The sequence below is a fragment of the Psittacula echo genome (genome assembly GCF_963264785.1).
Source record: "Psittacula echo genome assembly, chromosome: 3".
Taxonomy (NCBI): domain Eukaryota; kingdom Metazoa; phylum Chordata; class Aves; order Psittaciformes; family Psittacidae; genus Psittacula; species Psittacula echo.
Genome location: NC_137736.1, coordinates 100,532,702 through 100,557,073, shown reverse-complemented (window position 1 = coordinate 100,557,073; position 24,372 = coordinate 100,532,702). Strand labels below are relative to the sequence as shown.

The 24,372-nt window shown below is 38.8% G+C and overlaps 1 protein-coding gene across 4 annotated transcripts; it reads right to left on the bottom strand.

Annotated features, from left to right (window-relative positions):
• Positions 1-435: 435 nt before the first annotated feature.
• On the bottom strand, positions 436-24,213 carry VPS36 (vacuolar protein sorting 36 homolog). Of its 4 annotated transcripts, none has more exons than XR_013956472.1 (15): positions 24,048-24,213; positions 22,683-22,751; positions 18,744-18,814; positions 16,772-16,886; positions 15,262-15,351; positions 13,945-14,031; positions 10,695-10,727; positions 10,505-10,582; positions 9,960-10,094; positions 8,943-9,008; positions 8,321-8,385; positions 7,782-7,866; positions 5,050-5,126; positions 3,235-4,967; positions 436-1,391 (listed from the first exon to the last, which is right to left on the bottom strand). XR_013956472.1 is itself a non-coding variant. In XM_080614033.1 (14 exons), exons 1-14 carry the CDS (start codon positions 24,141-24,143, stop codon positions 4,874-4,876), a joined length of 1,161 nt encoding a protein of 386 aa, XP_080470159.1. In that variant the 5' UTR covers positions 24,144-24,213; the 3' UTR covers positions 2,065-4,873. The 4 variants fall into 4 exon arrangements, 2 of the variants coding, with proteins under 2 accessions (XP_080470160.1, XP_080470159.1); XR_013956473.1 differs by lacking the exon at positions 436-1,391 and adding an exon at positions 2,064-2,928; XM_080614033.1 differs by lacking the exon at positions 436-1,391 and having other exon boundaries at positions 2,065-4,967.
• Positions 24,214-24,372: the final 159 nt, after the last annotated feature.

The window sequence follows — 24,372 nt, the reverse complement described above, 5'->3', positions numbered from 1 at the left end:
AGCTGTTAACTAGTCAGTGTTAGGTAATTCCAACAAAGGTTGGGTTTGAGGTTGGTGGGAGTCTTCCCATTTTCATTTAATGGGTGGATCAAGCCACAGTATCTTTGCAATTTAAGGACACACCTCAAATTCTCCATCCGATGTGAAGTGAAACTCAGGGGAATTACACCACACACACACACAACTGCTGAGTCTGGCTGGAAGAACAGACGTTTCTCATGCACCGTGTCAAATACTGTTATATTGAGGCAACATTTGAAAAGAATTCTACCTACATGAAGTGAATCATTAAATAGCCACAGTACAAATGCCATATCAGCAACAGACACAAATTTATTCCGTGCCTTTATTGTTCTTTGCAAAAAGAAAGTACTTCACACAGCATGTATCCTCCTGCAAATTGGTTAAAAGAAAATAACAACTCCTGGCCTTGAGTTTCTGGGAGTCTTCTGCATGTATGAAGCACTTTATTTGACTTTTGACTTAAAAAAGTACAGTGCAACAGCATTTAGATTATATCAGTTCCTTCCTTTACTTACTCCCTGAGCTAATTTTGATGATTTGGGGCTTTGAGCAACCTGGTCTACTGAAAAGTGACTGCCCATGGCAGGGGGTTGGAACTAGATGATCTTTAAGGTTTCTTCCAACCCAAACCATTCTGTGATTCTATGATAAATCATCATTAGCAAGTGAAACCCTCCAAGTACATAAAATACTTCAAATTGAACAAAACAATGCAGAATGTCTAAATAATCTGAGCCTCATGGTCACAGCAGGACTGGATTCACAGAGGTGCTATGACTATTCCAGCCTAGAACCTGCTGCTCATCATTGCTGAGCATGGCAGAGCAGGGTCTAGTCTGCTCTTTCATCAGTGGGAATTTGAAATCATGGCCTTCCAGTGAGAAAGCAGGAGACCTATGATCCTAGCTCATCTTTGTTCTGCAGCAGGGGTATGAAGCAGGGTGGTTTCTGTCAGATCTACTTCTCACTAATCTGTGCTGACTAGCCGGCTAGGGGGTGTTCTGAAGTTTCCTCTCTCACTCCTTAAGTTTTTGTGTTTTGGTTTTGGTTTGTTTTGTTTTGGAGGTTTTTTTAGTATTTGAATAATACTTTAATTCTCAACCACAAAGCAAAATGACTCTCATGCCTGCTGGGCAGGTTGACACTTGGGCCTCTGCTCCAGAAAGTATTGGAGTATTTCCTTAAAATAAAGACCAATGTTGCCAACAGACATGCACAGAGTATCTTCTTAGCATGAGTACTTGCAGCTCATCTTTGGAGAACAGAAAATAGTTGAAGTCTTCCTAGCAGAAGATGACCTGGAACTAGAGTGCCTTGTATTTCACGCAGATGCCTGAAGCATGAGAATTAGGATGAAACAGGAACAGCTAGAATAGAAGAAGCAATGTAATTGACAGATTTGTGAATTTAGCTCAAAAAAAAAAAACCCAACCCAAGCCACTGGAGAGGGGTTCCTCTGGAAGAAAGCAGTGATTGCAAATCAAACCACAAATGATTATGAATCAGCCATTCCTGCCTTTTCAGTGGGTATTTTGAAAGAACTTCCCAGTTGCAAATGAGCCTCCTGGGCTTAAGGAAGCAGGAACTTCAACTGTCAGCAACAGGCTCCCACTGTCTCCCACTGCTGTTCTCGTGAATTTGGTGACAACACTTCACTGATCTTACAAGCAGCACAGTCAGGCCCTTTGGACAAACTGTCAAAATCTGGTTAAAAGAACTGAGCATTGAAGAGTTTAACTAATCTATATGCAGCCAGTAGCAATTATTAAAGATACACTTCTGAAGACTTCCAACTACACATACAGACATACGTATCTTGCAGAGGAAATAAAAAAGTTTACACTTCAGAAATATGGTTCATATTAGATCCATGTTTCCATAGGCTGAATATAATTTTCCTGAAAACACAGGCAAAGGAGAAATGGAAAAGATGTATAGATCCCTGCCAATGGCAGGGGGGTTGGAACTAGATGACCTTAAGGTCCTTTCCAACCCTAACTGTTCTATATGATTCCTGGGCAGTGCTCATAATAAAAAAAGTGCTCCATAAAAAAACCCCAAACAAGTACTTTTTGAACAGACCTTTGTTACAAACCTCTCTTCAAAGGACTGTGTAATTGGGCAGCCCTGACAAAAGGAGATAATGTTCAGATATAATAATACAAATACTCTAGGAATAATCAAAACATGAAAGGTTCGTATAGACACCTTCTGGATTTAACTAGCATGGTCTGTGAGTGGCAACTTCTCTATTTTCCTCTCTCCTTTAATCTTGCTTTGAGACAGTCAACGGATTTTTTTGTGGGTAGTACCAATGGAAACAGGTCTTGGCAGTGACAGCTTCAGTGTGAGGTACCACACACCCATAATCATGTCATTCCATTTGTTTGCCAAACAACTGGCTCTCAGTATGGTATCACAGATAGGACTGCTGCTGTCTTCCAGCTGGGAAAACATGCGTCAAACACTTTTCCAGAGTTAGCACAGGAGATATGCTTGGCTCACTCAGACTGGTTACCTTGTGAAACTTGGGCTTGTGTAGACATCAGTGGTTTTGTGATTCTGGCTGGGATGGGTCACAGGCTGCTCAGCAACAGAACCAGGGCATTCTAATTACATTTAATGCTGCCTTTTAATTTGAAATCAAAACTATCTTGCACCCTTTTATGTATAAAATGAGGCAGTAAAAACATGACATGCTTTAAAAACCTGCCACACACAACCACAAGATTTTGATGTGTAAAGATTTTAAAGTTCCCCAAAATATTTAGGATGAAAAAAACCAACAGAGCAGTCTATTTAAGAAAAATCTTTTCATTTTTATTACTTTCTAGTAGTCATTTTCTCACATGTATATATTTAAATTCTAAACCAGCTATACAATTTACCTCTCAGATTTCTTCCCTGTAGAAAAAAAAGCCAAAGTCAAGGACAAATCTTGGGAAAGAAAAGCTGGAGAAAGTACCATCATTCTAAATAGGCTGTATTGTTATTGCTTAATTAAGATAATGAAATGCTCAGGGTTGGAGCAACAGAGGCTGGGAGCTTTCACTTGGCATCTCCTTTCTGGTTTTGTTCTTTCTACAGAAGACATGCCCCCTTGTGGGGAGAGGTTCAGGCCCATAAACCACTGGTCTCCCTCTACAGGTTTGGGTATCAGTCAAAAGAAGCGGTTGCCACAAACCATCTTTTTTCTTCTGAATTTCTCACCTTTCAGTCCCTTCATAGACGTGTGATGCTTGGGGTAGCTCACATAGGTCTCTTCTGTGGGTTGTGGGGAGGATGAAGAAAAGCAGCAAGCCATAAGGCTCTTGAGGAGATGATACTAGGGGCTAACACAGTAAGAACAGTGTGGAACCGGTTCCTTCAATTTTGTCAAATACCTTAGTTTTAGCACCTCCATAAAACAGAGGAAAACTGCCCTAAAAGAAAACTGCATAAACATTTGCTCGTGACAAGGTTAGGAGGACACAGTTTCCTGGATCTAAATCAGCATCCTATAACCCAAAGTCATCATCACTGAAGGGATATCTGCACTGAACTTCTCATTGGCAGGCTCTTAACCCTTGTCTAAGCTATGGTAGTTCTGAAAGGATGTGCAGGTTCTTAAAAGCCTTTCTCCTCCTTTTTTCAGAGTATCAATTTGGCCATTGTGACCACAGAGCAGTTATCTACGTGCTGTCTTGCCCACACCCTGCATTAATTTTGTTATTTATTAAAGCCGGTCACTTCAAAATGCCAAAAATGTAAGTGACGTGGATAGTGAACATCCACTTTCCGTTATTACCATGACAACAGATCTTCAAGTAATGTAACAACTCCACTGGAGTTATGAAAACTGAGACTATCAAATTGCATTCAGTGTGAACACAGGGTGAGGAATACCAAACAATATGATACCTCATGACTATTAAACACAGGGTGATAGTCTTCTTCCTCCCTTCAATATTGAAAGTATATTAATTTTCATATATAAGTAAGCCAACTGTCTCTCCAAAACAGATAAAGGCTGATGAAACAAACAAATGATTTTTCAATACAAGTAGAAAATAAAACCCAAGCACATTAAAGAATGGAGTCTAGCAGAGTGACAGGAGGCTACTTTGCTCCACTACATAAAAAGACAGAGAAAGGGCACCGAAGTGCACCATAATGAGCCAGGAAGGAAGATGGCAAGGGAAGAGAAGGGAGGAAGTCTGTGCTAACAATGCTTCTATCTGAGCTATTAGCATAAGTCATGACAAAACAAACACCGCATTTTCTAGATTCACATAACATAGGTTAATCTGTCCAGCAGCAGGTTCCTTCTGTCTCAAAGTACAAGAACCCCAAGGTCCTCTTTTAGAAAACTGTTCATCACTTCAGGGAGAAGTTATTCTACACTAGGTTTGTTTCTTATACCTCAGTACACATCAAAGTCACTTTTCTTATCACTATGGATACATCTGTCTAATTTGTTGCTCTAGACATAAACAAACTAGGGTATGCAGTAACCTGTCTTTTGGGTGCTGATCCTCATGGCAGACTACAGGGATATTCTTTTCACTTGTGTGAAATCTTCGTCTGACTTCCCTTAATGAGAAACTACAGAACACATCAAACAAAACTTGAAACATGAGCTAGCCGGCTCGAGACAATTCACATGCTTCTGACTGAGTGATTCCTATTTCCTTTCAGTTCCACATAAGAGGATTCAGCACTTGAAATACCTGAGAACTGCAAAGCATTGCAATGCTCATCACTGTTGCAGTTGAGTAACAAAATAACAAATGTAAGGTCAGTTGTTGGAAGGGTTCTGCCCTCTGCTCACTTGCTAAACCGTTACACAACAAATTGTACACAAACTGCATTAGCTTTGTGTCAGAAATAAATTGGGGTAGAATCTCAAGCCTTCCACTGAATCATCTCTGCAAAGATGGCCCATCTTTTCAGCAAGAAGCAGCCTAGAGAAGACAAAAGAAGACAGCTGCATTACTGGAGGGCAACATAGTAGTGAAGGTACTAAACACAGCAATTATTACCGACCTTTCTTTGGCTAAGAGAACAGACATCCCCACCAGCTTAGCAAACTCATCAGCTGTGAGAGAACCCTTTTCAGATACCTGTTAAAAAACAAATACACAAATAAACAAACTGGCATTAAAAGAACAGCCAAGTTCTCTCAGCTCCTGAATCAAGTCTAGCCTTGTGCAGTGATAAACTGGTAGCAAATCCCTTGTGGAGACAACCAGTTTGTTTGTGTTTTTAAAAAGTACAAATAATTATGAGTATTTCCCCTTACAAATACTTCTTCTTGTGTCCTGGCAAAATTGCCAAGTATAAAAAAAGAAAGTAGAAAAGGGTTAAATCTGTAAAAAAATAAATCACAAAAAACTCAAATAATTTTTTAAGGTACCTTGGGACAAAATGAACGGAAAAACCTGAACAGCTCAGACAGCAGTGTACTGTCACAGCCAGTATTTACACAGCCCAACTATACTAAGTGATTCTGCAAACAGTAAAGCCTAAATGAGAAATAAAAGACCTATCCAGGGCAGATCATCGATTCAGAAATTTAAGTCATCCCAGATGGAAGTGCAGAATTTTGAGTTTCATACGATTTAAAATATTCCTACTGCCTACAGAAAAATGACCAAACCTCAGTACTCCACCCGATATTACAGCATACGACATACAGGGCACAGTAAGAGCCACCATCACATTCAGTTGACACAAAAGATAACTGTTTTTTCAGTCCTGGGACTCAAAACTTTGGCACCACTGTTTCAGCCAGGATAGTTAATGCATGCTAAAATCACAGAATGGTTTCGGTTGGAAGGGACCTTAAAGCTCATCCAGTTCCAACCTCCCTTTCACTAGACGAGGCTGCTCAAAGTCCTGTACACCCTGACCTTGAACACTGCCAGGGATGGCGCAGCCACAGCTTCTCTGGGCAACCTGTGCCAGGGCCTCACCACCCTCACAGTAGAGAACTTCTTAATATTTCACCTGATTCAACCTTTTTTTTAGTTTAAAGCCACAAAGATTGCACAGGCAGTATTAAAATATTAGGTATGAAGTCTAGTCTTACTGCTACTGCATTGAATTTCGCAGATAAACATGTTTTCTTACTCTACAAATCAATAATTCTTCCATTTCTCCATTGCTTCAGATTCAAGCAGACTTGTAAATCCAGATGAAGTTGCCATTTCCTGCTTCCTATCTAACTTGGTGGGGAGGAGTCTATTCTGCATCATTCTCAGCAATAGCCTTTTTACAGAAACTCAGATTAAATTAGACCTGAGATACTATGAAGCTATGTGATCACATCTGGGTAATGGAAGTCAGCTATACAATTTAATATACATACGGGTGATTACCTTTCCTTCCTAAACCACTACTCTTGTCAAGGGGGACTTTGGGTTCTTCTGACCTCCTGTCTTCACCAGCTGCTCAAAACCTCTCTCATGTCTGAAAGCCTGTGACTTCCTTTCATTTCTTTTCAGAAGTTTCATGTTACATTAAGCACAGGCTGCTTTTGGCCACAAGTCTGATCTCCTCTTCCCTTTCTCTTATAGGCTAGCCTTCCTCACTCAAAGCCTCTCCCTTACATTTTTCTATGGAGTCAAAGTTTCATATTATGAAAATAAAAAAAAAAAGGCACTTTGGTAATAAATCCACCATCTGTTGCTTTTTGCTGTTGACCTCATTTGTTATCAAGAAAAGGTTTTTCCTTTCCTTTCAAAGAGATAAGCACTCGTACTGAAGGCAACAAATTAATTAGAAACCAAAAATAATCAGAAAAAAACCAACTAAAATGGTTTAAGTGTTTTTCTGTCAATATAAGAAAATAAACTGAAAGGACTGACATACCTTGAAAGATTTCGGTTTTGATAAATTAGGATGGAATCTTTTAGACAGCCACATACATTTCTCTCATCTAAAAATCTTTTTGATGAGAGAAAGCTATATGGTAACAATTATACAAAACACACTGAAGAGTCTACCTCATGTATCATGTGAAAAAGTGTCTGTGATAGCTCTATTTTATCTCGTCTGCTCAAGTCAAAGTTGTTTTTGATGTTTAACTTTGGATACACTGAATCAGCCTTTAACTCAACTTTATGAAAAACAAAAAAATTACATCCCACTGTAAAAGACACAGGAAAATGTATCAAATAACGGACTTTATGGATATCAGATAACGGACTGCAGGACTTTAAAGAGTTCAGATGTAGCAAGATCACAAAGGTTTACCTCACCAAGCAATTTATACTATTTTTTCCTTAAGCTTAATTATATATGTGCTACTCTTCGAGTGCTCTTCCCAGCAGCAAACTCAGTACAAGATATTACACGTACAATGTGCTCTTTTATGAAATAAACCCAAGCTAAACAAGATTTAAGAGCTACTTTCACTGCCTACAAGCACACTGTATACAGTCTGAAGTCTACTTCTGTTAAATTAAGTGCTTAATACATGCAATGGATTCATCCTACAACACAAAAGATTTATAGGAAGGCTGAAGGTTAAGGAAGTTTGAAAAGAGATGGAAAAATGATTTATCCCTCGAGGAGAAAGCAGTGACTTCAGATTATTGCCTGCACAGCACTTTGAAGATGAAAAGTGCTATTTTAGTATTACTGTTAGATTTGGAAGTGGAATATTTTGTATTTCAAAACCTCAAAAGGAAATCCTGTACTTCAAATTTTTATACCTAATGTGTTTAAATTTCCCCAGCACGGTCAGAACACTGAAGGAAATGAAGGACACTTACTGTCTCTAAAGCAGAAGCTACCATTTCCTCTTCATTATGAGACTGGAGTTCAATCACCATCACACCACTGTCAAACATCCGAAGCCTAAAATCCGAAGAGAGAGTCAAAGTAACTAAAAACCCTGCTCACATCACCTATGGTCACATTTCTAATACACTCACATCTATAACCACATTACAAAAGGAAAACAAACAAAAAAACCCCTCTGTAAAATTAACTTAATATTAAAAGTATCTTTAAACAAATCTACAGAGACTGAAAAGAGCAGGGCATATGCTTAGTAAACACTTGTCCCAGCCTGAAAAAACTATATTGGAAGTGAAAAGAATATTGCCTACCTAGCAAAGTAAACCATGGCTAAAAATTCATATTTTAATGTAGAGAGGATGTTGGAGCATACAGCAGCATTCTTTCAGCAAAGCATAACTTTACTTAAAAAGACAAAAAAAAAATCTACTGCAGGTAAACTAACTCATCGAAACACCACAGTCTGCCTTGAAGAGTGCCATGTTTTATAAATACATCTGTAAAGCTTTACCTTAGTGGTAGTTTCAGTGACTCCAGCATCTTACAAGCATTTACTAAATCTTCTGGTGACAGCAACTATTAAAATAGTAAAACATACTTATTCATAGCTTGCATTTCAAGTATACACCATAACACCAAAACAAACACTTTTAGTAACTACAGCTATAAAACAGACCAGGTTACACAATACTGTTAGTTTTCTTTCTTTGTACTGTGCAGTTTATTTTCTTGGCTTCTATGCTCCTGTTTCCTTACTATGTGTTCTGTAATAATCCTTCTTGCCCTGTTCACAGAAAAAATTGATCTGTTTTGTAAAAACTCCAAACATTCACTATTCTTTAGTATTCTCCGTCCTTTCAGTTTTCTTTCACAATAAACATGGATTTTCCCTTGTATATGGTATTACAAAAAGCAGCATCCGTTATAACAATTTGCAGAGGATACATAAGCATTACATGGAAGTAAGAAAAGGGAAAAAGGTAAAAAACCTTAAGTTTAATAAAGGGCTGATCACTTCATACTGTTAGACAGGTAGTGTGAGCAATTGGTAGGGGACACTTTGACCCTTTTTCTTTAATTACCTTATCACTGAAGTGTACTTTATGAAATATTTAATAAACCCAATTTCTCACCTCTAATCCTCGTGCACGATTTACCAGACAGTACACTTCTGTAAGTGACATGATCCCTCCTCGCTCCTGTGTTAAGCACAAGACTGGTAAGAGAAATAGCATTAATATTGTAAACACAGTATCTCAACTTGCATTTGACTGACCGAACAGGTAAAACAGAGGAGCTCATTGATAGGCCTTAGTGAAAAAAAACCTACCCAGGCAATACCACTTATTTCTGCTGTGTGAGGTAAGTTTTTTATGATACATCTTCCTCTAATCATTTTAAAATGCAAACCACTGATACAATACCCAAAGAATGCGAATTACTTTGGTTTTAAAGCAAAGAATAAATCTCAGGAATAAGGAATTTCAATATATTAAATCAATCAATCAATCAATTTACTGTTTTTTACTTTTCAGACACACTTAGTTTTCTGTTCTCATCACAGTAGGTAGCACACAGCTTTTGCAAGAATACTGTAACATCTATGCTTTTTAGCAGACATATAGCCCTGTAAATTGCAGCATGAAATCTAACTGTTTGGTGAGACTCCTGAATTCTGTAGTAGCTTCAGATCAATTAAAACATGAGATATTACTAAGGTGGGGTAATCTATGTAATAACTCTGTGCTACATTTGCAAAATGTGTAATTTTTAAGGAGTCTGAAAACTGACTACTTCTATTTTCCAAGTCAGTGTTGTTTCACTCTTTCTTTAAAAAAGTAATATTCTGCAGTAAGGGATTAAATTAGGGCTGTTCAAATAGAAGAAGGACTGCTAGTATGATTTTCTGAATATCACTGATATTTTGCAAATTAGAACTTGAGTTGCCATTACTCCAAAGAAAAAATTTTACCTACATTTAAGCTTTCTTATTCTGAAAGAGGATATATATTCCTTTCATAAACACTGAATACGAGGCTGTGCTGCTAAATCTGGGGCTTTAAAAAAAGGCACAGTACTACAGTCGAAACACATTTCTATCAAAATTTAGCAACACATTGAAAATGCTGGTGCGATATTAGGTACTTTACCTCCAACGGTGTCTGCAGTATTCCAGCCAGTTGCTTTGCCAGTTGCATGTGGTACTGCGTACCAGATCCATATGTTTCCCTAGTAACTGGATTAGCTATACCCATACTCAGTAGATAGGACTTGAACCTGATAGTCTACACAAACAAATAAGCTTAAAAGTACATCATCTAGTGAATGATTCTGGTTTTTAAAAGTTGTTGATTTTATTACTATCAGACAGCTTTAATGAATAATTACATTCATTTTACTATCAATAAAGCCAATTACTAGCAAAGAGAAGGCAAGACTTAATACAATTTCTTCTTGACCAGCAGAGGTCAAAAATACAAAAATTTACACAAAGGCAATAAAATCTTTACTTTTAAAAGGGGTCAAAAGACAAGCCAAGACTAAACAAGTAAATCCCTTTTACTTTATGTAGAATTAAATCACAAAAAAAACCCAATCATGAAGTGTTCTTTATTAACATTACATGTATTAAATGGATAGCTTTTTGCTTTGCATAGGAACACTTCTGTTGACTTTAAAAGCAAACTTAATTTACCTCATCCTCAGTGATATCACCTTGTTTTTCTTTAATCTTATTAGCTATTGACTTGGATAACTCCACCATTTCCTTAGCCTATTAAGAAAGACATATGGATAAGTCAACTTTCAGCTCGACAGCAAAAAAAGCATGCTTAAAACTGAGAAAACAAGCATAAATCTACTTGGGTAAGTGACATATGCTATACCTTCTCCATCAGTTTGCTGAGATCCTCAAAAGCCTGAAATGAAAAGCAGACAATGCAAATCAGTATAATTACAGCATTCAGCTTCATGGATACAGTGAGCTGCCTTTGTCCACCTATCCAAGCTATTCGTAAATATTATATATAATTGGTTGATATGTCTGTGTATATCAGGTTTTAACATCAAAATTATACAATGCATAAACAACAAAGAATGCAGAGAAGAAGCAAACAATCACACACTTTTCTAGTATGTGAACACTAGTTCAATATGAAGTCCATATGATAGGAAGGAACAACAATAACTGAGGCCCAGAAAAGATTAAACTGTCCAAGTTTATTATGCTCTCCTAAAGGTGGGGGAAGGTTTCTTGATGGTGGTGGTAGGTCTTCTTCCAACAGTTAACCCTCACTCAGGGAGATCAATTGTTTCTGGCCAGCAGCAAGCCAGATACAGAAGTACTCCTCCTGGCAAGACAATTTTCCTCTCATCAGTAGATGTTACTAAATTAGTAAGAAACAGTAATTTCAAATGAGTGAGGAAGAGGGTATATGCTTTAACATGTATGCATGCTTAACTGAAAAGGTAACACCTCTGACAACGTGTGGCAACATCTCTTCATTTAAAAGTGTCAAACACTTAGGCAGTGGTGCTACCACAATAAACAAAAAACAGCTCAAAAATGAATTAAATAAGGTCCACAAGACAAACATCAGACTTAAATAAAATAAAAACTAGATAGAAAACATCCTCTGAAAACTCTAGTTGTCGGATCTAAAACCAAAATACCTTCCAGAGCAAGGGAAAACTATTTATATAAAACAATTTTTTTCTAACCTAAGAAAACTTCTGTTTCAAAAAAAAAATTGCAATGAACTGGACACCCACCATAGGACCATAGTTATATCAAGTCTATTAAGCTTAGTAAAGTGCTATGGTCTCAAATGCAACAATTCTACAAGTCACAAAAGGCATTTTTAGGCTTAAATAGAACATACTTTAAAAACAAGCTGAAGGTACACTGAAATCCAAAAGTTTTAGTAATGAAAACCAACTAGCATTAAAAAATTCATGTTAAGAAAAAAAGAGTTAGCAACTATATTAAAAAGCAACTCCCTCACAAACTCAGCAACACAAATTTAGCCTTCTCACCCACTTCTCTCAAATACACGACAACATGCCCAGTGAAACCAGTGGGAGAGATTCCTGAACCTCTTCTGCTAAAGTTTGCCTGACAGCAGCACCCAACTCCTCCAGCCACAAGAAGTTAGAGTATGTCAAATGACCAGAGATACGTCTAGCCTACAGCTTCCTGCCATTGCTTCTATCGGATTCCTAGCTTATTCTGTCTGATCCCCTACTGGAAAGACACATTTTAGCAGAGTTTGTGCAGGAAGACCCAATTGTTCCCATCTATATTTAGGTGCTTTACTTAGTAGCTTATTGGTCTGAGACTCAACATACGAAGCAGAAAGGGAGATGCTTCCAAGAATGTGTAAGGTTGCTTTTCATCTGAACACCCCTCCCAATGATGCCACTGTTTCTCCACTAACTGGGGAAGTTTAGCCTCTTAACACTTGGCACCTAAGCTAGGTATCCAAACTTAAGTGGGACAAGCCTAGGTCCAAGGTGAGAACAGAAAATATACCACTGTTTAACAATAACATACCACTATCAGAACAAAAGCTCCTCTTTGGAACATTTTTTCTTACTTCCTAATCTACTAAATTTCATCATTTACTATAGAGTTCCCCATCTCTAATACAAAACAAAGTCCTTCTACTGTACTTATATAAGGTATCAAAAAAAATGTTTTCTAACAAGGCTTTTCCCAGCTTATTTCTAATCTCTATAACCTGCATGAAAACATCACTCATCAAAAGAGCCCTTGATTTAGCTAAATAAACAGCACGCTGTGTCTAACTCCTCCTCTGCCTGACTCACCGAGGGCAGGCCTGGAAACAAAGGGGAATGTGCACACACCTAACAGGAACTTCCTCAGATAAACAAAAGGCTAAAGAACTGGATTCTTATCAGCAGTGAACAGCAGATGCAGGAAGCCTTTTCCTGGAAGCCAGGGCACCATTTTTTAAATTAAGTCATTTATAACATTTAAAGCTGGAGGAAGGCAGAATTTTACAAGTCATGGTTTTCCTCCATTCATACAACACATATAAATGGATTTCTTTTACTTTCTGACAAAGCTACTAAAGGAAAAAATAACCAGACAATACCTTTTGAACTATATACACATGCATGTAACTACAATACCTTTTGAACTACACACAGAACTTCATTTATTACGGTTGGAACTAGATGATCTTAAGGTCCTTTCCAATCCTAACTATTCTATGATTCTATGATTCCTCATAAACAGAAAGGAAAAAGTTTAATGCTACCAGTATCTGAAACAGCACACAGCCTGCAAAGGTGTTATAATTTTCTTATGTACCAGATCAGTGAACGCATTTTTCTTTGTGGCATACTGAAACCCATAAAGCTTTGCCATGAAAATGAACCTGTTGCATGCAGTTATGGGTGTTTCTGCATCGATCTCTACTACCAAGACAGAACCAGCCCATTTTTGAGGATATTGCTCCCTGGCATATATGAAGAAATTAACTGCCTATTGTCCATCAGTATTGGTATTTGGAATTCAACTACTGTGCTGTTTCTGAGGAAAAGGATGGGCTCCACCTAGTCCAGGTGTTTCACAAAGACACTTGTAACATCTTGCTGATGCCTGGACTGTAAAACAGGTTACGGTAACTGTAAGACTAAACCTAACATTTAAAACCTGAATATATATAATATTGAAACCTAACTTCACAGTTATGTGCAGACACTTGGATCAGCGTATTCTTCTTAATAAATATTGAATTTTCAATTGAAACCAAAATTAGCTATAAAAAAAACCCCAAACTTGTAATAGCCTCTTTCTGCACATGCCTTTGTGTCCTGTTTTTCTTGATGAATAGTTACTGAACTCAGATTCCTAATTCTACCAAAATCAATTTTACAAATACACACCGTTAGTTTCAAAGAACAGCCTTCTTGAAAGGAACTGTTCAAACGAAGTATCTTTATGTATAGCGAAAAGCCAGTTAAACAAGTAAATAACTGTAAATTACACACTCTTATACAATTCAGACTTCCCAGACAATAAATAGTCTCAGTTGCCCCTAAAAGAAAATGTGAATGAATGTAAATGGTTCAGACAGGTGTTTGACCTTGAAACCTCAGTGTATTTACCTCGGAAATGTTTTTGTCAGTCTCTTTTCTCTTTTCCTCCAATTTCCTTTCGATCCCTACAATTCCTACAGCCCTTATTCTTCCTGCCTGCAAAAGAAAATAACAAAAGGAATAAAAATAGGAAATTCTAAGTTTTCTCATCCGCCTCTCTGCGAAAAATCTTACATTATAAGACAGGAAATGGTCCCCCAAACAGCTAAATATCATGTATACAATTATTTCATATATTTGGTGAAATATTTTTTAAACCAGTGCAAAAAAAACAAACCATAGTGTAAAACATGTATGAATTTGCTGTAGCAGACAGATAATAGATTATTATATTGAAGCTATTAATATGAAGATGTTTAATAGCCTGATCCAGACTGAGCATCACAGCTCATCTCAATTAAAGCCTCCGAGTCAATATGAACATCCATACTAGAGCCGTTGAAATACATATCTAAACATGATTACCTCAAGAAATCTATCCTGAAAAAACATAGCCATAGAAACATGATACTAAGTACAGTCTAATTTACATTGCTGAGAGGTATCAGAACGGATACTTGATGACACTTGATGCCAAATGCATTTTAGAAAGGCTGGTACCTAAGTTACAGTGGTGCCATCCCACAGACTTCTGACTGCAAAGCTTACCATTACTGTTAACGATTTGCTATGGCAATACAACACAGTTTATAGGTACTACATTTACAAAGAACGTATGTGATTAGACATTGAACAATCTTTAAATCGTTACTTCGTTCATGTAGTACTACATGAAACAACATCTACATGTTTATCACAGTTTATAACCTAGAAGTATGCAGACAGATAAAGAAGGCAATTTAACATGGCAGAGAATCTCCGTAACCACTGTCCATTTAGAATACAAAGAATAAATAGGTTCTAGAGAGTTATATAAAAGTTACATGTTGTATATTTGACTTCCAGCCACAAAAAATAAAACATAAATCACAATTAAAACCAAAAATCTTTCAGCTTCATTAGATCTCTCATGCTGAATAAAATTGTATGCAAATATATATAATATTGGCATAACTCTGTGTGTGTGTCACTACATTAAAAAAAACTATCTCATCTCATTCAAGTCTAAACATACTCAAGAAAGAGAGGGTAAAATGTTCTCTATCAGGTGAAAAATGCAAAGGAGGAACTAATTTGTTCCAGTGAAGAAACAGGAAAAGTAAAGCTGAATTTCCACTTGTACCCATGATGTTGGTTAGAGAGACATGCCAGCTGCAGTATAAGGGGACAACAAGAAGTGGAACCAAGAGATTACATACATATTCTGCTCAGAAGCTCTGCAAATACCTGTGGATCCTTGTTAACTTGAATGGTCTGACCAGTAGGCATGCTCTCCCATCTCCTTTGTGTCATTTCTTCGGATAATCGTCTATAGAACTGCAAGCATTAAAGAGTGACAACTCAGTTCTCTGGATACTTCTAGCATCTTGGTGGTAGACTAAATAAATTTCACTGTAAGACAAAGCATGGTCACACCTACCCATCCACAATACAACATTCATTGTCTGGAAATTCTTTATGTCCAATCTTCAAAAATACATGCATTAGTGGAGGAGCCATGTAGTTACCAGTTAAACTTGCTTAAGTACTTCTATTGTAAAATATTTTCTTCAGATATTCAAAAATGTTCCAAAACATGCTAAAGTTAAAAATGTTGAGGTTTGCGTAAGGGCATGCTTTTAAATGGAAGGTAAGCTGAACAACACAATTACTATTGATTTGTTAATTCAGCAGTATACAAAAAACCACACAGATCAATTACACTTATTTGTTTACTGCTAATAACAGAATGTGGCATTGGTTAATTAGTTAATAGTAAGTGTATCCCACTGACCAAAATCCAGAAAGAAAACCCATTCCATTCTCCTGGTTGTTCAGAGTTCACAGGAAAGCATTCCAAATTTATAAAGAAAAGATCTGGAGTATAATTGATAAGCTGGGTAACCAGTAAGCATTGTATGTTTGATTTTCAGACATGAACATTAACATGAAAATAAACACAGTTACAATTAGGCAAAACACCTAAACAATTATAACAAAGCATAAATCTACGCTCATCCTAAGCTGAAAACTGCTCACAAAGCAACGAATGAGGCTAATCAAGCACATGCATTTATAAGGCATTTATAAGTAATTCCAAGTTGAAAATCTGATATCAAAGTTCTCAGTCTCTTCAAGTGAGGATCATATACTGCAAAATTTATTTACAGAGTGTGATATCTTCACAATTTTTAGGATAAGCCTTCTTTTAAAAATAGATCATGTTTTTTTTTCCAGACTGCTCAAAGCCTTTGAGATTCAGTGTAGATAAAAATAAATTAAAGATTTGTAAAGCATAAAATGAAACAAAGCTCTGAGGCAACAAAAAGTGTTCAGCACTAAAATTAGAGTGATGATTAGGAGTAAGTTGCACGATTCCTGTTCAGTAAAGCATTAACTACAAAGAAACATCTTTTACTCTGTTAAACATTTAACAGATTTTGGAGATGTCATTCTGGAAAATCCTGTGGTCAATTTAAAAGATTTAAAAAAGAAGTACAAGATTATATTAAAAGTACTAACATAAGAAAAAAGCGTAATAATGCTTCTTAACATTTCTAGAACTCTATGTGTGTGATTTAATCAAAGTATAGAACCCTAAAGCTTCATAACATTTGTGTTCAGAAAGGATGTACTGATAAAGCTCCACCTCAAAGGTAAACATGGAAAGATCATGGAAAATTATCACTAACACAGCAAGAGGAGAAAAGCATGTCCAAAGATCTGATGTGCTGGGCCTGCATGGTACTAAACTTACCTCAATCTGCCCATGTTCTTTGAAAGAAAGTTTGATGTAGGAATATTTGCTGCTTTGGAATGGACCAGGCTCTTTGTTTGAAGAAGCAGGATGAAGATGAACCACTATTTTAGCACTAAGAAAAAGTTAAAGGAAAGAGAAGTGGCAACTTTCTGTAATATCTAAAAAAAATTTTCTATGATCAAAGTTGACTATTTAATCAAAACTTCTATTAACTTTATCTCACATAGGTGCTGAAGGGCATCAATAATGCTTTATGTCTGTGCATTAACATTTAAGTATTTTGACTCGATATTATAGATCTTGCGTAAAAACTACTATAACCTCTAAAACATCTCACAAATTTAAAATGTACCCACCATCAATTCCTAAAAAATAAATTCAACAAATTTGTACATTTCAAGTAAAAAATTTTGAAAAACCTTTTAGTTATGATAAAAACTAATATTTGAGTTGGCTTTTGACTTGCAGTAACTACTGCCAAAATATAGTATCTCTGTCACAGGAAAACAAAAGGTCTCAGTATTACATTTAATCTATCCCACTTGCATCCCACTTGCAAATACCGTATGTCAATTTGTCCAAAACCAACATTCAAAGGTAACATGCATGGAAATAACAGTCTAAAATGACACCTACCACCAAAACAAACCTTGAGATAGCATTTTTTTAGGAACATAACAGGCTGCTATCACAGCACGACTGTAAGTCCACCATTTCATTTTACTTACACTTCTTCAAGGGTCTTTATTTGCTTGACTTTTCCAGGATTAGTGAATTACCTGATTTCTTCTGGAAACCATCAGATATTACCTCACCCATTCTGTAGGCTGCAAGCAGCTGTTAACTACATATATATATCTGCATTTTTTTTTTCTCTTTTTCTTGTGAAACTTAGAATCACAGAATTGTTGAGTCTGGAAAAGACACTTAAGATCACCAAGTCAAACCGTTAATCCAGCACTGCGAAGTCCACCACTAAACCATGTCACATATACAGGCTGCCCAGGGATAGTGACTCAACCACTTCCCTGGGCAGCCTGTTCTAACACTTGATAACCTTTTTAGTCAAGAAGTTATTCTTAATAGCCAAGTTAAACCTCCTCTGGCACAACCTGAGGCCATTTCCTCTTGTCCTGTTGCTTCTTAGCTGCGAGAAGAGACTAACATCCACCTCGCAACAACCTCCTTTCAGAAAGAGAGTGGTAGGCTCCTCTTCTTCAGGCTAAACAATCCCAGTTCCCTCAGCCACTGCTCATCAGACTTGTGTTTCAGACCCTTCACCAGCTTCGTCGCTCTTCTCTCAACCTGCTCCAGCACCTCAATGTCTTTCTTGTAGTGAGGGGCCCAGAACTGAACACAGCATTCGAGATGCAGCCTCACCAGTGCCAAGATAATCACTTCTCTGGCCCTGCCAGCTACACTATTTCTGGTACAGGCCAGGACGCTCTTGGCATTCTTGGCCACCTGGGAACACTGCTGGCTTATACACTTCTTTATACACATACCATACTGAGTTAGTTATTCAAGTAAGTGGAAACACTTGAGTTCCTTCTAACTATTGCTAGCATTTCCACATTCAAAAATCACTCATATGGTCATGAAAAACTGTATAATACGGGACATGGCAGAGTTTCTATCCCCAGTCAGTTCTGTGGCACAAAAGACTAAAATTAGCTTTCAAATTTAGATCCAGAAAAATCACTGTTGTCATTTATGACTAATCAAATCTAAGCTAGAACACATATTTGTTTAGCGATTACAGGAAAGTTATTTAACAAATCACATCAGACACTCTTTTGTCATGACTCTCTTACACATTTGAATTCAAGTGAGGCAAGAGGGTCCTTGTAGCTGTCAGTCTGGAAACTTAGATTGCAAATGGAACCTACCATGAAGTAATATATAATCTTGGGTACCTCACATAACATGCATGTGCAAACTATCCATCTGAAAAAGACAATGACCTTACCTTTTTCCTATCCCAGCTGCTTGCTCTTCAATAAAGACGACCTGAGACAGAGGTACAGAAATGCAGCACTCCTAGAATAATCAATGCAAACACAAATGAAATTAAAGAAAGTCAACCTTATCCTGGGCTGCATCAAAAGCAGCATGACCAGCAGGTCGAAGGAGATGATCCTGCCCCTCTACTCTACTCTCGTGAGATCTCACTCGGAGAACTGTGTGCAGTTCGGGTGTTCTCAACATAAAAAGGACATGGAACTGTTGGAACAAGTCCAGAGGAGGGCCACGAGGATGATCAGGGGAGTGGAGCACCTCCCGTATGAAGATAGGCTGAGAAGTTGGGACTGTTCAGCCTGGAGAAGAGAAGGCTGTGTGAAGACCTCATAGCAGCCTTCCAGTATCTGAAGGGGGCCTACATATATGCTGGAGAGGGACTCCTCATTAGGGGCTGTAGTGACAGGACAAGGGGCAACGGGTTAAAACTTAAACAGGGGAAGTTTAGATTGGATATAAGGAAGAAGTTCTTTATTGTAAGGGTGGTGAGGCACTGGAATGCGGTGCCCAGGGAAGTTCTGAATGCTCCATCCCTGGTGGTGTTCAAGGCCAGGTTGGACAGAGCCTTGGGTGACATGGTTTAGTGTGAAGTGTCCCTGCCCACAGCAGGGGGGTTGGAACTAGATGATCTTAAGGTCCTTTCCAACCCTAACTATTCTATGATTCTATGATTCTAAAGACATATCCTGCCTACTTTTAACACCTCAGGCTAGATTCATAGAAGGACTCAGGAATTTAACAAGTCTTTGGTATCTAAGTTCAAAACTTCCACACTAAAATTTCCACACTACTGTAGCTTATCCCTGAATGCACAATACTTATGGGTTCTTAACATTTTTTGCATTGATATTACTTTGGGAGCTAAAATAATATCTAAAAGCACCAGTCTTTTGTGCTTTTGTTGAACACTTAAACAGCTAGACTATCCTCTGAGTGGAAGAGGAATTTCTCCACCTATCCGACACCCACTGACTTAATCCAGCATTTGATGCATCTCAGTACACATTTATTGGACTGTGCTTTAGACAAAACAAAGAAGACCAAGAAACAAGACTGTACCCATCTGTAGGAGAATAGGCTAAACTCTTTCTATATGCTTGAGACAGAAATTGCCCAGGGGGGTGATTCAACAAAGCACCTAATTAGGTGCCTGGTCTTGTTTTGGTGAATATCTTTTGGCGAACATCATCATCTTCCGCAACACAGCTTGGTGACTGACAGTCACCCACGATACAGGAAGCATAGGTTGCATTCCCTCTTGGAACCTCTCTCTTCCATCTGCCAAGAAGGTGTGCGTAAGACCAAGCTATAGTGAACACCATTATAGGGCCCTCTCAATCCCTACTACAAAAATTGTTCCTCTTTGCATGGAATAATTAAATACTCATTAAATTAGAGCTTAGTGAAGTAAATATGCAGAGACTTTAACTAATGAGTAAATATGTCATTGGGAAAGAACATGGGTTGTACTTCCTGTTACAAAACCTCTTAATACAAGGTATGTGGATCCTTCTGTGGCTCCAGATTCTACAGCCATTACAGAAAACAGTTACTGCTTGGCAAAATGCTCACATAGTTCTGGACACTTTAAGTACAGGCAAAATGATAGTTCTGTTAAAAAAAGGTTTTGAACATGACAAAAGAGTCCAACTATATATAGTATGTATACTGTCAAACTGATTGATTCATTTAGTTCACAGCTAGAAAGTTATGAACTTATTGCAAGCACAATGTCTTAGAATCACCCCTTTCTGGTGAGAGAAGCGATACAAAAAGAGAGATGTGTTAAAAATGCTGTGAGTTAATTAGTTTGGGATTTTTTCCTAATGTCTCATGCTCACATCATGCATGATTTTATCACTTAACATGTTGTACAGATACAGCTATGTAACAAACGTGCAAGATTTACTTTTGTTTTTTTCCTCTGGAAATCTCTGTATTTTTGATACTGTTCAACTGCAGGTGGTATGTAACAACAGCAGCCATAAAACACAGCTGTTTGGCTTTGTAAAACAGTTTGCTATGTTAACCTAATGACAAGTGCCCCATTTATTACTCAAGCCTGCTGACACAAAAAAAAAGGACCTTTCTCTACAGGTTTATTCTAGGTATGCTAGGTAAGGTTTCTAAGGCTGATGTTATATCACAGCTGAAATTAGCCAACAACTCACCATGAAAATAAAAGGGCACTCTGCTACCCATGTTTCAGTCCTAAGAGCTTGAAAAAGAAGCAGCTTGATTTACCACACCAGTGATCTATATTTGTCGCTGATGAGAACTGGGTAATTTCTGACAGCATCCTGGACATATATTTCAGCCCTGCCTGTTACTCAAGCCTGGAACTTGTCAAAATCTTTGCTGAAACCTGAAACTATTTTTCTTATTCTCAAAGATTCTTCTCTGTTGATTTAGCAAATTCAATTATCTGGGAAGAGTACAAGAAACCATGTGGCCTAGGAGCAGGGTGAGAGGTCAGGAAAAAGGGACAAATGTCATCCTTTTGTTGGGAAGGAGAGAACAGGGATATGGACAGTTGTAAGACTTGCTGAAACCATAATGCTTAATGTTACTCCAAGCAAGCAAAATGTCCAAGCCAGAAGATTAGAAGCAGTGCATGTTGCAGTACATGCCCACCTCTCAAAAAGAAATGCACAGATAAATAACCTCAGGCTAACAGCACCCAAACCAAAAAGTTAGTTTTTAGAGAATAGGTCATGGTCTGGACAATAAACCTCCGACTTGTTTAACAATAATCCCACCCTGGGACCAGCTCTCAAAACATATTGAAAAATTTGTACTAAAAATAGTTCTGCTGTTCCTGCAAACAATCTGTAAAGACAAAATCTATGGCTTTGCCAAATTAAGAACATCCTCAGTGACTTTACCTTCAGAAGGCTCTAAGTAGTTCCCTGCTCTGGAGCAAGGACGTGGTATTTGGTAGGGAGAGGGCTTTTGGGTGCGAGATGTGCTTCAGCTATCCTTGCGCAAAACTAGCCCAGTGGAATATAATTTGCCTTTAAAAAGCTGTCATCTGAACATGCTCTGTCTAAATGTTGGCTTCCAGGGCTAAGTTTCTAAAATACTGTGTCCAAAACAAGCATAATTGAACCCGGTTCAGATTAGGACTTCTCCTTCAACTGCAGCTGTGAAATGGTGCACGCTGTCACAGTCTACTTAGAGCTTTGCATGTGTTTGTTGTCTTCAATTTCAGCCTGCAGTCCCAGGCTGTGGCTTGATCATACAAAGCATTCAGCAGCAGTATTACTACACTGTAGTTCTGACTGTCACCTGAACTCTGAGTCAGTTCTCCATAGCAGTACAGGCAGATGTTCTGGCTTCTTGAAGGGATGGTTCAGCGCAGGAACAGGCAGTTGGGAAGGTAAAACCCAGAGAAAACAATACTGCCACAAACCACATCTTATTAGCAAGTCATGGCATGGTGGAAGCAGAAGACAAGGAAACTTGGACTTGAAAGCATTGAGGAAGAAAAGGTCTTGCTGGACAAGGAGTATGGGAGAGGAGTTAACATGATGATCTGCCTGACAATTTCAACTTCAGTCTTAAATCCAACATGTCTTAGTGCATGAGAGCAGCCTCTTCTGTTCTATTTTTGTTCTGCAGAAAAGGAAAATTTGTATGATTCATTCCCATCCCTCCTCATCTCTGCATGATTATTTTATTAAAGCAGAATTGGGTGAAAGATCATTCCTGCACATAACTTTCTTTTTACTGTGAGCCAAAAAATCGACTATACTTGTAATACAAAACACTCACACAAAGGGAAGAAAAACCTCCTCTCCATGTGCAGTCTCTTCAATGGCAAACTACCTGTTGTTTACTATGGCATTTACAATTGAATAACATAAGAAGAGACAAAAGTAGGACTTACATGGTTCTTCTGGTCCCTCCAGAGTAGCCTGTGTGTGCTAAGCAGTAATACTCCACTATCAAATTTCACCTAAACAGGAAAAATTAAAAGTATCAACAACAAATTTAACCAGTAAACTGCATAAATATCCATCTTCAAACATTACACATTACCACAACACAGCGATCAGATGCAACAAGCCAATATTTTGAGAGCACTCTCTTTTTTTTTTTCAGAAAACACAATAAATCAAGTTTAGGAAACAATGGAGAAATTAGTATAAAAGTACTAGATGGATATACACAAACTTCCTTTTTCAACTATATAAATTTTCCCCCTAGGATATCCTGAAGGATCCTCCCTCCATATGCTGTGCAAGATACACAAACATTCTTAAATATCATGTTTTAAACAGGGCTATTGGCTTTGGAACACTATGTGCTGACAAAGAAAGTGAAAGTTACACAAAAAGCAGAGCCACCTATGCTATGCAGATGCTATGCACAGTCTGAAATCTTCCCGCCTATCTATCACACATGAGTATTGCTTCTACCCATTTTACTGTTTAAAAGTTCTTTATTTATCAGACAGCAATCAGTATGTGGGACAAGTGTGTTAGCAAATCTCTTCCTACTTGTAAAACCTGAAGCATGTTTTTACAGCTTTTTATAAGGGTATGCAACTACTGCCATGTGGAAAAAATAAGAGATCAAGAGTTCAGTCCAGCAGTGAAGCAAAGCAGTAAGTGGGTAGGCTCGGATATTGATAGAATCATAGAATACTAGCTTGCAAGGCACCTCAAGGATCATCTGGTCCCACCTTTTCAGGCAAAGCATGACCTAGACTGTATGTCCCAGCACCCTTGTCCAACGACACAAGACAGCACCCTTCAGGACCAGAGCTAGAAGGCATTTTACAGCTGCCGGGATGACTGAGGTGTGAATTGTATGACACATATACATGACATCAAAGCCAGAGAGAGTGCTTAGCCCTGACCCAGGAAGTGACAGCCCACAGACTGGACATCATGGCACTGTCACCAGCTACACAGGCCCAGTGGGGATCCCAGCCCTCCCCCCGTGTGGCACACCGCTCGAGGCCTTTCTCAACCACAAAGCCCGGATCCCCTCCCTAACAGTCCTCTCACAGGGACGGGCCCCGAAGCAGTCAGTACTGTCTCCCTCAGCGCTGACAGATGCTCCGCCTGCAGCCGGAGCCCCCTCGCACGCCTCGTCTCGGCCCCCCCGCCACCAGATACCACCCGGAGTCACGTCTCACCCCCGCCGCTCGCCTTGGCCGGGGCCCATGGCCGTGACATTTCCCCCCTCCCCCTGCTCGCTGGGCCTCGCCGGGCCGCCGAGCCCCGAGCAGAGCCGCTCCCGTCACCTTCTCCTCCCCGTCGTAGAGGCGCACGCCGCGCTGCTGCACCACCAGCGTCTCCCCCAGCTCCAGCAGCCCGCTGGTCCACGAGAACCTGTCCATGTCGCAGCCCCTTCCTCTCCCTCGCCCTCGGTAGAGCAGGCCGCGGCCGCCGCTCCCCGCCCGTAGCCGCCGGCACACCAGGCCCCATCCCCAGGCGCGCCGCGCCCCCTAGCGGCAGCCTGTGGGCCCGCCGCCATCTTCCCACAGCGGTAGGAGTACCCGCCCAACGGTCACAGCCGCACTGTCCCTGTCAGTGTGCCCGCCCCCCCTCGCCATTGGCCAGTTCAAG

Bases quoted from the DNA above. Each gene is read 5' to 3' on its own strand.
- VPS36 (XM_080614033.1), bottom strand. From the start codon at position 24,143: ATGGACAGGTTCTCGTGGACCAGCGGGCTGCTGGAGCTGGGGGAGACG. The intron at 7,867-8,320 runs GTAAAGCTTTAC...TTCGGATTTTAG, and splicing joins TCACTGAAACTACCACTAAG to GCTTCGGATGTTTGACAGTG. The intron at 4,968-5,049 runs GTCGGTAATAAT...TGTCTTCTCTAG, and splicing joins GTTCTCTTAGCCAAAGAAAG to GCTGCTTCTTGCTGAAAAGA.